The following is a 16,441-nucleotide window of genomic DNA, read 5'->3' on the forward strand; positions in this document are numbered from 1 at the left end:
ACTTTCACTGTGTCCTGAAATTAAAAATAGTAGTAGGAAAACAAAACAGAATTTACCAAAAACATTTTATATCTACAGTTTGACTTTCGTCTCAGTTCCTGAGAAAGTTCTTAAAACTAATGTAAGCACTTTAGAAGCACTTAATTTAAATACATGCAAAATTTAGAAATTTCTAATGGAACACTTAAATAAATGTCTAAGTCTGCAGAGCCTGATATGCTGCCAGTAGACGCATATGGCCGCTTTAAATAAACTTAAACGCTGACTTTCTCAGTCACACAGCTCTGTTTCAAGCACACATCATCCACGTGTGGCATGTGGCCGCCGCACTGCAGGACACAAACATAGAGCATCTCCATTGCTGCAAAACGTGCAAGGTGCTGTTGGGCAGCTCTCCCTTAAGCCTCCCTCCACTTACATTTGGTGTGATTTTCCATGCGTAGGTACCAGATAACCAAATTAACAGTTTCATACGATTGGTCTTATGTTTTAACACTATTGGGAACTTAACATTATACTCCCCCCCCAACCATCTATTATTTAAGTTGGGTTAAACATCTAAACGGTTGTTTCCTAACCAAGTGGTACCAGACTACATATGCTCAAATGCCTGCCTTATCTAATCACCTGCATCGTACAACAATTACTGTAAACTGTTGAAGACTCTGATAACCGCCTTTTGCCCCGGGCTTCAGCACGCAGCCCCCCTGCCCAAGTGTCATGCACATGCATCCTACAATGAATTACTGTAAACTGTCAGACTCCGACAACTGCCTCTTGCCCTTGGCTTCATCACCCAGCCCCCTGCCGGTGCGCCGTTGGCTTCAGCACCCAGCCCCCTGCCCAAGCACTTCGCACAGACCACACGCAGACTCACGTCGCCGGCAGTCCATCAGCGTGGACTCGGGCACCTTAAACCGCAGTGAGCCCCCGGTGCCAGGCAGTCTTCCACCCACTTTCAGTAGCTCTCTCGCCCCAAATCCTTCCACACCGATCATGTCGATAACAGTCAAGTTATTCCTACAGAGAGAGCAGACGCAAACAAAAAGGCAACGCAACAGAGTTACAGGATACAATGCCCTTGGATTTAAACATTCGTAATTAGCCAAAAAACATTTCTAAAGTTTTGGGGAAAAATCAACTTAAATAGTATGGCATCTCCCGCCGTCTCGGAGCAGAGAAGCTGCTAAACGCACAGAGGCAAGGCAAGCCAATTGGGCAAAAACGAGCAAATGACCGTGATCACTCTCCAATTTCTACCCAAGAATGGAAACCCGCTTTTTTCTAACAAGGCACCAGATGGTGATCAGACATTCAAGTGACAAAGGTGAGTAAACTGGGATCCACAGAAAAATACTAATAAATGTAGACAAATTGATAAAACTGTTTACAGGGTGAATTAAGGAGTTTCCACGGTAATTGTGACTATAAGCAATTCTTCCTTAGGGGTATTTCTAGAAATGAAATGCTACCCTATATTTTGAACCAAAGATTTAAAATAGCAGCCCTCAAATAGCAAGTATGTACCCAAGTTCTTATTAAACAAACTAATTCAGATTAGCTTTTGCCTTTTCATTAACTTTTCATTAATCATGATTTCAGGGATGGAGAAGTGGAAACGATGTTTAAATGATGCAGACTGCGCTGAAAGGCAGTTATCATTAATGTAAACGGAAGAAGCAGGCAGAGAATTCATTCCTAATTATACAGAACACGCTGAGATATCTTTACATCTTCATCTAAAGGACTAAAGCTTTTACTGAACCATTTAAAAGCCTTTAAGCAATGTCAGATGGATGATATTGTTTACAGAAAAATACTGTGTCTCTCAATACAGACACTACCAAAAATAAATTAGCTACTATAAAAAGCCGAGACTTTCAAGTCTGGGATAGTCGAAACTGGGATAAGGTAAAGTTTATCTCTACACTTCCCATGACCTTAGTTCTTCAACAGAGAATGAGTTTAAAGTGAAGCACCTGTCAGCAGAGCACTCAAATGCTCACTAGAACATTAGTTACCCGTTCTACTAAGCATTAGTTGAGGGAAAGTGAAAGCCGCTCAGTCGTGTCCGACTCCTTGCAACCCCATGGACTGTACGATCCATGGAATTCTCCAGGCCAGAATACTGGAGTGGGTAGCCATTCCCTTCTCCAGGGGATCTTCCCAACCCAGAGATCAACCTACGTCTTCCGCATCGCAGGCAGATTCTTTACCAGCTGAGCCACCAGGGAAGCCCAAGAACACCAGAGTGGGTAGCCTGTCCCTTCTCCAGCAGATCTTTCCAACCCAAGAATCGAACTGGGGACTCCTGCATAGCAGGCAGCTTCTTTACCAACTGAGTTATCAGGGGAGCCCTAAGCATTAGTTAAAATGCTTAACAAAACAGACTCTTCAGAACTTTATTTTAGTGCAGTTTCTTTTTAGTAGCATTCACCTGCAGAAGAATAAACTCATATAATATATTAAAGAAGGTCAAGAATAAGAAAGTCTTTGCCAGCTGTTCTGAAACTAGAAAAGATTAAAAAAAAAAAAAAACAACTAAGGTTGGGACTCCATGCTTCCACTGCAGGGGGGCACATAGGCTCAGCCCCTGATCAGGGAACTAAGATCCCCCATGCTGCATGGTGTGGCCAAAATAAAACATAAAATCAAAAAATATCTAAAACATCATTAATGAAAAATTAGTGGTAGACATCTCACCAATGCAGCGAGAGGTTCAATACAGATCTATATTTACTGTAAATTTTTGAAACAAGACTCTCAATAAATTTAAGAGTGAAAAACATTTAGCTGCGTATATCAGTTGGCAAGTAAAAAGAGCTAGTGGGCCCAACTCAGCACTTTTTTCATTATCCTCTGGTGCTACCAAGAAGTACAGAAGCAAGACAGGTATGAGACTGGTATAAACCCAAACACTCAGGAATGAAAATGTATACAGCAGTGCTTCAGTTATTCTTCAAGGCGGAGGACAGAAAAGTGCAGACATGTGTGTGTGCATGCGTGTGTGTTCGTGCATGTGTTCATATGTGTGTTCGTGTTCATGTGTGTCCGTGTGCTCGTGTGCGTGTGTTCCTGTGTGTGTGTTCATGTGCGTTCGTGCATGTCCGTGTGTTCATGTGTGTGTTCATGTGTGTTTGCGTGTGTTCATGTGCGTGCATGTGTTCGTGTGTCCATGTGTGTTCATGTGTTCATGTGCTTGCGTGTGTTCATGTGTTCGTGTGTGTGTGTGTGTTCGTGTCCGTGTTCTGCCCTCTGTGATGGTGGATGAGGCACTGTGTTAAGTGAGCACACATGTTCTGCCTGGTACCAGGGAGGAGCCTGACACCCAGGGAGATCAAATGTGGAGCTTCAGGAAGCTGCTCTTCTCAGTCACTGCCTTTCCAGTCCTGCAACACAGCTCATCACTGGGGGCCTGAGGACATGTCAGCTTTTAGCTAAAGAGATTATGTCTTCTTGAGAGAAAGAGTCAGTCAACCAGAAAGCAACAGAAACAGACCTACCGGATTAGGATGAGGGAGCTGACTTTTCCGTAGTCGGCTGGAGTGAACACTACACCAACCCTTTTCCTTTCCAAAGGCTGCAGATGTAAGTGGAGGATGCCAAATCTGGATTCCTCAGACTGCACACCCTGAAAGTTATCAGTAAATGCAATTAACTTCTGGAGAGCAAGCCTCCATCTTCATTAAATGCATAAACATGACTGCTGTTTCTTTAACGTCGGGATCTGACCATCCAAATCAACCTGTGGAACTTGTTTATCACGACAGTTCAAGCCCATCAACAGTTGCTGAGCCCAACTGAGAAGCAGAGGCAGGGGCTGCAGGACAGCCCAGTGTGGACGCTGGACAGGGGCTGGGCCTCCTGGATCGGCTGGGAGCTGGGGCTACAGACCTTTATCAGCAAGCTCACCTGAATGTAAAACGTCACCGAGAAAACAGACCAACAGCCTCTGCCTGAATGCTACAGGGATCTGACCAAAGCACTTTCCACTGCTGGACAACCCTAAATTCTCTGTATTATTGTTTAAAAAGAACCCATCTTTATTAGATTTAGTCTCTCCATTCAGGAGAATGACCTATTTATTCACATCCTCCTTTTATTCTCCCCAAGATTTCTAACTTTCTCTGAATAAACTGCATTCTAAATTTAACATTCAAGATTTAGCTCTTCATTATTGTGATAGATTTTCCCTCCTTCCATTGTTTTTTCCTAGCTCTTTCTCACTAAAAGTAATGTATTAATTTTCAGAGCTATAACGATATAATCTGCCTAATATCTCTCCTCTGTATTTTTAGCTTTTGAATTTGTTTTATCCCTCAGTTATTACTAGCGTTTCCCGTACTATCTGAAAGAAGAAACAGTAGTGGAATTTGATTCATTTTCATTAAAATTATAAACTTCATGAAGGAAAGAATTCTGCTTTATACACATATGAATACTGAAAAAAGCTGTCAATTTAAGTATTTAAAGTATAAGAACAATGCACTAATTATTAAGCAATTCTTATATGCCAGGCACTGGACTATAATTAGGTATATAAAATGTTAAGCATTCTATAAAATTATGAAAATTTCAAACATCATTATAAGTGAGAAAGAGGAGACTTGGAGAGGCTAAATTATTCACCCAAGACCACATGGAGGAACCTGGATTTGGAACTTCGAATGTCCAATGCCACATGCTCTTAACCAAAGGAGCTACATTTCTAAAAGCAAACCAACAAAAGAAAAATGCAGGCCTTTCTTAAGCGACAAATGATTCTATTAAAAATTTTAAGTTAAACTTGTGTGTCAAAAGCACTGATACTGGTCAGGAGGGAGGGGATATATGTATACTTATCACTGACTCACACTGTCATATGGCAGAAACCAACACAACATTGTAAAACAATTATCCTCCAATTACAATTTTTTAAAGAAAGGAACATTGATACTCTCCTTTTTTGTAACTGTAATAAATTAACAATGGTGATAATTTCCTTTGTCACAAAGTGTAATAATCTACGGAAAATCTTCAATCACCGATTAAAGACCTTTTCCAAGTGAGTTGCACCATTTGCTTAAGCCTGAAGAGAATACTAACGTGTAAAAGAAACAGGCATCATTTTTGGAATTTCAGATTACATGTGGTTAAACGGTCGTGGGGCGAAACATCTGTTAGCATAGAGGACTCACTGTACCCCCCCAGCACTCCTGGGAAGCTGCCTGGTTGGAGGGGCAAAAAGCAGGATCAGCCCAGTAGCACAGGACGCTGCTGCCTGGACCGCTGACAAAGGGAAGGAGCACTGCTGCTGGCGTCTCTTCCTGCAAATACGTCTCTGCTAAAACTCCACTAAAAACTTTGTTTCGATTCATTCTGTTTGAACTCACACTGGAGGTTATCTATGGCCTCCCTCTTTCAAGTTATTCTAGAGCCAACGGCGTATCTTTGGAGGGTATGAGTAGAGAAAGAGGAAAACACCTATGACATTTAAATATGCTGTGTACATTAAAAATACAGCGATATGCATAGGTGTGTCTACACGTGTTTATGCTTCTTTAAGAGATGCTTCATCTTTTAATTGCTCTCAAGCACAGAATGCTGGGCTGCGCTGCTTAGCTGCTCAGTCGTGCCTGACTCTTTGTGACCCCATGGACTGTAGCCCACCAGGCTCCTCTGTCCATGGGGATTCTCCAGGCAGGAATACTCTAGTGGGTTGTTTTGCCCTTCTCCAGGGGATCTTCCCAACCTGGGATCAAACTGGGGTCTCCTGCATTGCAGGTGGATTCTTTACCAGCTGAGCTACCAGGGAAGCCCCAAGCACAGAATACCCGTAAATAAAATACTCAGCTACACCAGGGACCCACAGAAGGATTGAGCAAAAACTCAGTTTCCAGTCAAGCGACGTCCTCCCCATGTGACATGCTTATTACTCCCTCTCCAGAGTACTTGTGCAAGACCTCATGAGGGCCCAGAGGTGCAAGAATTTCAGAGAAATCCTTTTATATAGGTAAGGTCAGTATCACAGAAATTGGGTTATCTGCTAAAAACATGAAACCAGCTTAATAAGACTTTAAAAAAAAAAAAGTGTTTGCTCTTCCTTTATCTTGCCCCCAAAAGAATTTGATGGGGCTGAGGAATTTCAAGAGAATTATAAATTCTGGGGTCTCAAGTTTTACAGTTTTCTACAGAGGTCTGATTCAATTGTTGTTTCTTCACGCACATGAATCTAAATAATCAAATTACAATGATTTATAGGCTCACATGAACCCCGGGCTCCTGCTGCATTAGTTAATTGGAAAAAGCTGCTATGTATACTTAACTCCTAGAATATAAAAATAAAGAGCCACATATATTATGAAAAGACACTTGAAACATAAATCAGTGAGGCCCGTATGCTATGAGTCCAGATTGTCAGCATTCTTTTTTCTGTTTAAAGATGACATCCTACCAGGTAAGGGCAAGCTTTGGTAAGCTGGAATTCACTGGTTGTGAAATTAATCATCTGCATATCGGTGCCAAACCTATAAAGAAAAAAAAAAACATTTAAAACAGTATTCAGATCACCAGGAAAGAACATGTGTGTGCATATATACACACAAATAGACATACGTGTGTATGTGCACACACATCCAGTTCGCCCTGACCTGTCATCCCTGTGCCCGCTCCCCACAGTACCTGGCACGTTGTAAGGGCACAGTAAATACCGTGGAATGAACAATGTTGGCAGCACAGAATGTAAAGACTCCTATGGTGACAAAAGCCCCCCCTGTGAAGCAGTTCTTTTCCTCCAGATGGTTCAAAGCTGTGGAAGCTGACAGGAGGTGCCTCTCAACCAAGGACAATGCCATCTCCCAGCGGCCATCTGGCCACACCTGGAGACACTTTTGATTGCCCTGGCTGGTGAAGTCCTACCAGAATCTATCGGGTGGAAGCTAGGGATGCTGCTCAACAACCTCCAAAGCACCAAGCACAGCTCCTCTCTCATCAGTCAGTGTCCGAAACAGCAGCAGCAGCGCTGAAGCTGAGACACAGGGGAGGAGGTGTCACTAAGCCAGAAGAGGAAGTGTTCTAAGTGAGACCGTGCCTGTTGCACAAAGACAAGATTAACAGACACAAATTCTGATCTTACCTTGTATCACAACACTAGGCTAAAATATACTAAACCACCACTACACTCACTGCTTGCATTGCCCAGCAGTCACTGCTTTCAATCGTAAATTTTAGGAGTATACGTGAAAAATCATGATGGGAAAGTTTCCCTGATAGGAAAAGAATAGTCTGTTGGGCCCTGAACTTGACACAGTAACACTGAAGAGCCACACGATGCATGGGACTGGCACGCGCCACTGGGTCTGCATGGAGGGCCGGGGGTCGACGTCACAGGCTGAGCCCATGCACGTCCGTGCACAGAACCGGGGAAAACGCAAAGGATGCTGAACAGCTGCTAACAGTTGCGGTCTTAACAGGACAGGCCCTCAACTCCTCCCAGCAACCACCCCCGCCCTGTGAGAGGTCTTCACCAGCTGGGCGTTACCATCTGTGCAGCAGGCGCGCAGCGGCCTCGGGCTTCGGGTACAAAGAGACGGGCAGGAGCTGCAGGGAGACTGGCCAGGAGGAGGGGTTCTTCACCACGAAGTACTTCACCTAGACGTGTGGGAAGGAGAGTCAGTTCCGGAGAAAGCACCACCCCTGAGACGCAGCTGCAAAGACTCATCACCTGCATCTCACCAGGAACCATCACCTAGGCAATTCCAGGAACGGTCTAGAGAATCAACGGCCTGCATGCGTCATAACAGCCGCACAACGTGAGGTGGAGGAGCTGCAGAGGACGGAAGGAGACGCAGGCCACCGGGCCAGGCAAGGAGAGGCCCTGGGCTGGATGCTGTGAAGTATGCATGTGAGTGGGATAAGTGGAAACCTTTGTACGGAGACTGCAGATCAGTCAAAACTGTTGTGCTTAATGCTTAACATTTTCTGGTTTTGATAGTTAGACTCTGATATGCAAGAAGATGTCTTGTTCTTAAGAAATTCACATGGAAGTGGAGTCGGGGCATCATGTCCGAGCCTCTCACACGGCTCATAAAAAGACGTGTGTAGAAAGGACGGGGAAACATCAAGCCAAGTATGGCAAATGTTAAAAATACATGAATCTGCATGAAGGGCAACTGGGAGTTCTTGGTACTGCTCTTGAAACTCTTCTTTAAGTTGAACTTTTCAAAATAAAATGCTTTTAAAAAGCAGTCTTGGGATGTCTTCCCTAAGAAGCTCAATGAGTACCTGAGGAAGTATAAATTATTACTCAGACCACAGTGACCTGGCTCTCAGGTAAGGAGACTTTCCAGATAAAACCTCACGGCTGGTGGCACTGCCTTCGCTCTGCCCTCCTCCGCCATCAGCTCAGGAGAAGCTTCCACACAGGAAGGGAGCCGAGGATGCAGAAAGTGACAGAGGACGCTCCCTTCTGACCTGCAAACGCGCTCGCTTCTACTGAAGCCTGTGTCAGCCCCAGCCCCCTCTGCGGCTACAGCTGAGCACTGGCTTAGCTGGTGGATTCTGAGCCGAATACAGACTTCGTAACATGCATCTGCTTAAAGCATTTCAGTCTGTTCTTGAGTTTATTCCTCATTTTGTTCTCCCGACACCTCCCTCCCAGAAGCGCTGAACGGCATACATGTGTCACTTAAATTTCAACTAACTTTTGATTCTGGAACCGTATCTCAAGGTGGAAACACTCGGTTAACGTAAAAACTCAAGTGCCGAGGTGTCATGGACGAAGAAATGAGAAGACGTGGGAGCCTCACCATGCTGTTCCTCAGGGCGGTGGCACTGAAGTTCAACACGAGGCCAGGCTCAGGGACCAAACGAGGCAGGAAGACAGCAAAAGGCTCCGACTCCTTGGATTTCTTTGAATGGGCAAACCGAGTCACTCCTAAAACAGTCCTTCTGTGAAATTCGTAAAGAAAGAAATTATGGGAAATAATTTTGACATATAAACAAGAAATCACTAAATATCACTCCAACTAAAACGAACAAGAGGCTCTTGGAAAAACACGGCTTATTCAGGGTATGTGTGTGTACTCAGTCACTCAGGCGTGTCCAGCTCTTTGTGTGGCCCCATGGACTGTGGCCCGCCAGGCTCCTCTGTCCATGGGATTTCCCAGGCAACAATACTGGAGTGGGTTGCCATGCCCTCCTCCAGAGGATCTTCCAGACCCAGGGATCAAACCTGCCTCCCCTGTATTGCAGGTAGATTCTTTACCACTGAGCCCCCTGGGAAGCCTGTTCGGGTATGGGGGAGGCAAAGTACAAGATGATCTTGGAACACCCCATCTTACTAGAAAGCAAGGAAGTGCTCAAAGAATGATGGGTACACACCAAAGACCCAAAAGCTAGCCTCAACGGGCTCCCATCAGCCTAATCTGGGACAAACTGACATCAAAAATAATAATGACGCTAATGATGGTAACGACCAAAGAATTCATAGTGATGCTCATAATTAGCAACATCACCATTTTTGCAGCCATCAATTCAATAACTGATCCCAGGCAATGATTATCAGTGGGTGCCAAAATCCTACAGTGAAACATTCTCAGCAAACAGGAAATGTGTACAGACTCAAACTACCAGAGCACATATTATTTATTCATTGTAAAAGGAAAAACGTAGGCTACAATGGAGAGGGGTCAAATGATTCAACCAAACGACGTCAATAATGGGACAGATTGATATTTATGTCCCTCCTCAGGTGACGCAATGATAAGGACACAAGAGCAACCAAGTCATGAGTACTCTTCCCCAAAATGTTTAACAGGAATGTAAACCTGAAGAAGCGATCCCCCAAAATTCAGAGTGTTGAATGTTCCCTAAGACAGCTGGCTATGACGCTCTGAAACATCACGCTACGAAAGATGAGGAAAGGGGGGCACTAAAGAAAATTAAGGGAACATGATGACTAAATACGAGGCATGCTCCTTGGATGCATCCTGGATTTTAAAAAAGGAAGACAGCTATAATGGATATTTTGGGGTCAACTAGGGACTTTCCCGGGTTCAGATGGTAAAGAATCCGCGTGCAACATGGGAGATCTGGGTTCAATCCCTGGGTGGGGAAGATCGCTTGGAGAAAGGAAGAGCTATCCCCTCCAGTATTCTTGCGGAGAATTCCATGGACTGAGGAACTTGGCAAGCTCCAGTCCATGGGGTTGCTAAGAGCTGGACCCGACTAAGCGACTAACACTTTCACTTTCACACGAGGGAAATGTGAGTCTGGGCCATTTATTAATTCAAATAACGCCGTCAGCATTAAGTTCCTTGGGTATGTAATGACGGTGAAGTTACATGCAGGAGAATGTTCCTTAGGAAAGAAAGTCTTCCCTAATAAAGTGCTAAGGGCTGAAGCGTCATGGTATCTACAGCTTACTTTCAAATGACTCAGCAAAAAGAAAGTGTGTGTGTACGCATGCATACAGACGCTGGTGGAGAGAGAGAAAAAACAGCAAAAGCGGTAAGATGTAAACACCTGGTGAGTCCAAATTAGGGATATTTGAGTACTCATCATACTACACTTTTCGACTCTTCTGAGGTTTGAAATTTGTCAAAATAAAGGCTGGATATTAAACATTCACTATTGAAATTTCAGCAAAGATTATGTTCAAGTGTCCCCCCCAGTGCGGAATACAAGAAACAAAGAGAGGTGGAAAACATACTTGCAGACGTCTCCATGTTTTAATTTCTTCCATCTTTCATACAATGTATTTGCAAGTTCGGAATCCACATCCCAGGTAGACCGATCCAGAGAAAGGCTCCCTTCCCAGTTAGGATTTTCTACAAGTTAGATCAGACTTACTGTTTAGATGCACAGGAAACACAGTTCACTTAGTAAATAAAGCCAAGGGTTGAGGGCTAAACCTTCTCAAACCCAGAGGACAGTAAAGTGCTCAGTGACTCCTGTCCGCTGACTGCTTTACTCCAAGTCCCTCTAACTCAATGGTAAATGAGATATCAAATCAAAGGAACATGTATGAAACGAAACTGAATCGAATTATGTGAAGGTAATAACATAAAAGACACATGGCTCATGAATACAGCCTGAAACAAGGGAACAATCTTACTCAGACCATGTTCAACAGCTTCAAACCTAAGAGGCTAAACTGCGCCAGGAAGTGCTAGCCGTCTCTGAGCTGGGTTTCCAGGCAGGGCCAGTGCGCAATCAGGCGGCAATCCTCAGAAACGAGGGTGCGGGCAGGGCTCAGCCTAGCGGCGCCTGTTTACACTCAAACGGGTCCCTGTCTGCTGGCCTGCCCTGCCTTGTCTGTGCTAGAAGACAAGGGTGGAAAAGTGGGAGTCATCCAAAGGAAACCTCTGTGCTGGAACGCTCTCCTTGGGCTATATATTTTAATAAGTCAACAGGCAGCAAGGAAACTTGGAACCGCTTTCTCTATCGACACCTTGGCCTCCAGTCTCACACAGCAACAAGTGCTCCCTATAAGATGCTTGTACTCTCTTCAAAGACAATTCCAAATTATTATTATTATTATTTTTACTAACTTCTAGTCAGCCCTTTTATAAAAGAATCAGAGTCCAATTGTTCCTGGCGACAAGGTTGCTATTATGATCAAACATCGTGTTTGAAAAAGTCCCTTACAGAAGTGCAAGTTAAGACGTAAGGGGGTGTTAATTACACAGGTACCTCAGACGGTTCTGGAGGATTCTTAACAATTTCAAGTCATTCGGTTAATGATCATGCTCTTAAAGAACAGAATATGATGCAATGATGTTAAAGGACTAATTATTCCATCTACAAATGTGAATCTTCCTCACTACTTCCCACCCCACCCAACACTAGAGGTCTACAGAAAGCCTAAGGGCAGAATACTTACCTGCTTTTGATTTTCCCATGAAATAATGCATGCCACAATGTGCTATCACTTCAAAACCCAGACTCCCTTCCTAGATTGAAAAGTAATATATGAATAACTTAAAACACAACACTAAACACAAAAATCCTAACGCACTCAAACGCATAGCACACATGGGCCTCCACTTCCGCAAACTTCCCTTTAACCAGAAGCCAAACAACTAGGAAGTGATTTCTTGGCCTTCTTTCTCCTTGATTGAGAGCTCTGACTGTCTCTCACAGCAGGGTCACTACAATGGATTCTGTGCAATAATCAACACCCACAGTGACACCCCCGGGGCCCTACAGACACCAAGCTGCCTTCTAAATTAAAGATTAAATTAGTCTCAGGATATTCTCAGTAGGGTTTCTAAAACACTGTATTCTAATCCATCATAACTCCTAAGCTATTCAGGACATTTAAATGAATGTCCCACTTCCTAAGTTGGGAAAGCACAGATCGCGTCTTCCACACATTCCTGCAGCCTGCCTGCTCCCTCCCAGTCACTCTTCTCATATGCAGCCCTTGATGGAAAGGAAATATCTAAGAAACCTCGCCTGCTCAGAATATGGATTAATAAAATTAACCTTACATTTTGTTTACCATACTTTTAGAAGCCCTATCTTTAAGTTTTTAGCAAAACCTGAGGCAATTCTATCTATGAAACACCAACGCTAGTGAGAAAAATCATAAAGATGGTTGTATGAATGTCTCATAGTGAAAAATTAGAACCCAGCATTATACAGAAGAGCTTGGATCAAAAAGAAGCAATAACAGTAACTAAATGAAAAGAAATAAACATTAAGAAAAAATGAGACATGTTTAAGGTAAGATCTAAATTAAATACAATATACAAAGACTTTAGAAAGTATTTGCTTAATCGCGAATCCTTTCAGGCTTTAGATTATGGCCCACTAGGAAATTCAAGGATTATGAGCAGCTGAGAGTCACTTACCAGAGGTCTAAATAAAGCATTTAACAATTTAGTTTATTTGAAGTCACTGCAAATACGTACTAATGGCACAAATGTGTTTACTATAGCAAGCACATATTCCTTGCTCATTTTGGAAATAGGTGAAAATGAGATCTATCGACTTGTAATACCTTATTTCACTTGAAAATTACTTCATGTATTACTTTACAAAAAACAGAAGCTGTTTTCAAACAGATTTCCATACTAAACAATTTATCATCTAAGACTGGCCTGGTAATATCCATTAATTTCTTAGACAGCCTTAGAAAATATGAGGTCAACTCCATCAACAAAATCCAAGCACCATAAGGTAAGCTAATAAGAAGAAATAGTAATTATTACAAAAGTTATAAAACATTAGCATATGTAAACAATACCTTGGTGGGCGCTGAGTAAATCTGAAGAGGTATTGCAAAAACAGCACCTATGTTTGTAGTCAAAAATACATGGGTGAATACATTTAGGGCAATGTCTTTAACAGCAAGTTTCAAAGAAAATATTTTCCAACAGCCTGGAGGTAGAAATAAAGGGCCAGTGAAATTCAGAATCTAAAAAGAAAAGAAGTAGGAGAAATTACTTTCCTAACTAATGCTAATTATGATTAAAATCATCATACTGTGTGATACTAAAGTTCTTCTACACTTTGAGAAACAAAATGTTACTCAATTATTTCCAGGTCAAATACCGACATATTTTTCTATAAATAATAGGTGTCATTTAATATTTAACATGCACTTGTTTTTAAATTTCACAAAAGTAATCTTGACATGTTCATAGCCGGTATTTTACCAAAACCTACTATTTTATCATGAAGAGGCTTATTTTTACTAAATGTAATCTTCTTAGGATAGATTATAATTTACAATATTTTTAAATAATGGTAGTAACAAATATCTCTAATGGGATATATCCTGGTCCCTTTGAGCTCCTTGAATAATAGTTTGAAAAAATAAAGAGAGCCTAAAAGTAATTCTGAAAATGTTAAAAGAAACATACTTGCTTTAAAATTTGTAAGTGAAAGATTTTATAAATAATTAATTTCATAGTATTTGACCTTAAACAAAGCTTAAAATAGGCTAAAACTTAAATAAAAATACCATATGTACCTTTATAATGTGCTTGGTCTCCTTGGAAACAAACACATCATTTAATACAACACCACGGTCAAAATGGTTGAGGTACCACATGGACCAAAGCCCTGAAGTATTCTCGTGATTCTCTATGTGAAACTGGGTGGCAGAAGGGTCCATTCGAAAATACCTGCGAACACAAGACAGTCACAACATCAGTCCCGTGTATGCAGACAACCGTAAGGGCGAGAATGAGCCTCTAACTCCAACAGAACGGTCGCATATAACCCTAACCTAACCTAAAAAAAACACAGTCGTTGCATAAAAGCATCACAGAATGAATGTCAGCGCCTTCTTCAGCCTTCCTGCCCACAAGCGGAGCATCTGAAGGCCCAAGGGTGCAGTGTGGCCAGCACCAGGACAGCTTACAGAGGCCACCAGGCAGAAACCAGACCCCGAAGGTAACTCAGAAACGTGGCGGGAATATGCTTTCCTCCTTCCACACACGGCTGCCTGGCCCGGATCCCATCCACCACCCCCATCATTCAGCTTCCCCTTTCCCAGCCTGCTAACACCCTTTCACAGCCTTCTAGCATTGTTAACTCTGGAAGAGTCCAGAGAGAGAATCACACAAGTTATCACCTCCTTGTTAAAGTCCCCTCCGGGCTACGGCAGGGCAGGGAAGCAAACCATTCCAGGGAAAGAGGAATGAAACCCACCCTTGAACCACAGGGGAGGAGAGGCACGCTTTTAGTGTCGGAGAGTCTTTTTTCTTTCTGTCTTCTCTTACACCACTCTCACAGGACGGAGCTGTTGGGAGGCAGAAGGAAATAAATGTGAAGAATCAGTATCTCTTCTTTCATTTGCCCAAATGAAAATAACTGTTTTATCTATAACATTTTAATTACTTCACATTTTTGTCTCCATTAAGATCGTGCATGAGATATAAATGGTAAAATCCTTTCCTAAACACTATCTTTCCTCCTTACTGGCTGGTTGTCAGTTACCCAGAACATGGTACTACCCCCCTCTGTGCTAAACCAACCTCTCATTTCTTCTTTTGGAGGAAAAGAGAGTCAACGCTTTGTGGCTCTCCTTTAGGAAAGATCTTAAGAGGCAAGATTGAGGGCAGGAGGAGAAGGGGACGGCAGAGGATGAGATGGCTGGACGGCACCACCGACTCAATGGACATGAGATTGAGTAAACTCCAGGAGTTGGTGATGGACAGGGAGGCCTGGCCTGCTGCAGTCCATGGTGTCGCAAAGAGTCGGACACAACTGAGCGACTGAACTGAACTGAGCTAACAGGTAAGTCCTTGGATCTGCAGAGATGACAAACGTGAACAGTCAAGCCCACTAGGGTGGGTGAAGAGATGCGTGTGGAGGTGTAAGCCAGAGATGAACAGGTGGACCCAAGATCACGGAGGAGCCACAGCCAAAGGGCGACCTCGCTGCCAAAACCCACTGCCGAGTCGTCACTCACTCAATGTGTTCCTTGAGCCAGGTCAGGACACCGTCCCACTGGCACTGAATTCTTAACTCTGATACTGACACCTGACTTTTTTTTTTAGCTGTATGTTAATATATGTTCCCCTCCTAAAATTCAAACACTAACAAAAAGATGTGAAAATAAACGTCGACCTTTCCCTAGACAAGAGAAACAACTGGCAGCAGACTCCAGGCATCCGTCCAGGGCTCTAACACACGCGCGCGCACACACACACACAGGGCCCTTAGAGAACCACCCTGCCGACACTGCAGACTCCAGGCATCCGTCCAGTGCTCTAACACACGCACACACACACAGGGGTCCTTAGAGAACCACCCTGCCGACACTGCAGACTCCAGGCATCCGTCCAGTGCTCTAACACACGCACACACACACACACAGGGCCCTTAGAGAACCACCCTGCCGAGACTGCAGACTCCAGGCATCCGTCCAGGGCTCTAACACACGCACACACACACAGGGCCCCTTAGAGAACCACCCACCCTGCCGACAGTGCAGACTCCAGGCATCCGTCCAGGGCTCTAACACATGCACACACAAACAGGGGCCCTTAGAGAAACACCCTGCCGACACTGCAGACTCCAGGCTTCCGTCCAGTGCTCTAACACACGCACACACACACACAGGGCCCCCTAGAGAACCACCCTGCTGACACAGCAGACTCCAGGCATCCGTCCAGTGCTCTAACACACGCGCACACACACACACAGGGCCCTTAGAGAACCACCCTGCCAACACTGCAGACTCCAGGCATCCGTCCAGGGCTCTAACACACGCACACACACACAGGGGCCCTTAGAGAACCACCCTGCCAACACTGCAGACTCCAGGCATCCGTCCAGGGCTCTAACACACACACACACACACAGGGGCCCTTAGAGAACCACCCTGCCAACACTGCAGACTCCAGGCATCCGTCCAGGGCTCTAACACACGCACACAAACAGGGCCCCTTAGAGAACCACCCTGCCGAGACTGCAGACTCCAGGCATCCGTCCAGGGCTCTAA

The 16,441-nt window shown here is 43.9% G+C and overlaps 1 protein-coding gene across 1 annotated transcript in view; it reads right to left on the bottom strand.

Moving 5' to 3' along the window:
- The window catches only part of TMEM131L (transmembrane 131 like), a 174,835-nt gene that overhangs the window by 36,468 nt on the left and 121,926 nt on the right, over window positions 1-16,441 (bottom strand). The window contains exons 12-21 of the mRNA XM_068989747.1: window positions 14,644-14,734; window positions 13,961-14,114; window positions 13,232-13,402; window positions 11,864-11,933; window positions 10,691-10,808; window positions 8,787-8,928; window positions 7,520-7,629; window positions 6,434-6,506; window positions 3,504-3,631; window positions 878-1,020 (exon numbers count right to left, since the gene is read on the bottom strand). Coding sequence (XP_068845848.1) covers window positions 878-1,020; window positions 3,504-3,631; window positions 6,434-6,506; window positions 7,520-7,629; window positions 8,787-8,928; window positions 10,691-10,808; window positions 11,864-11,933; window positions 13,232-13,402; window positions 13,961-14,114; window positions 14,644-14,734 — 1,200 coding nt within the window. The remainder of the gene's footprint in view (window positions 1-877; window positions 1,021-3,503; window positions 3,632-6,433; window positions 6,507-7,519; window positions 7,630-8,786; window positions 8,929-10,690; window positions 10,809-11,863; window positions 11,934-13,231; window positions 13,403-13,960; window positions 14,115-14,643; window positions 14,735-16,441) is intronic.

The sequence above is a fragment of the Capricornis sumatraensis genome, chromosome 17 (assembly GCF_032405125.1).
Source record: "Capricornis sumatraensis isolate serow.1 chromosome 17, serow.2, whole genome shotgun sequence".
In the NCBI taxonomy this organism is placed as follows: domain Eukaryota; kingdom Metazoa; phylum Chordata; class Mammalia; order Artiodactyla; family Bovidae; genus Capricornis; species Capricornis sumatraensis.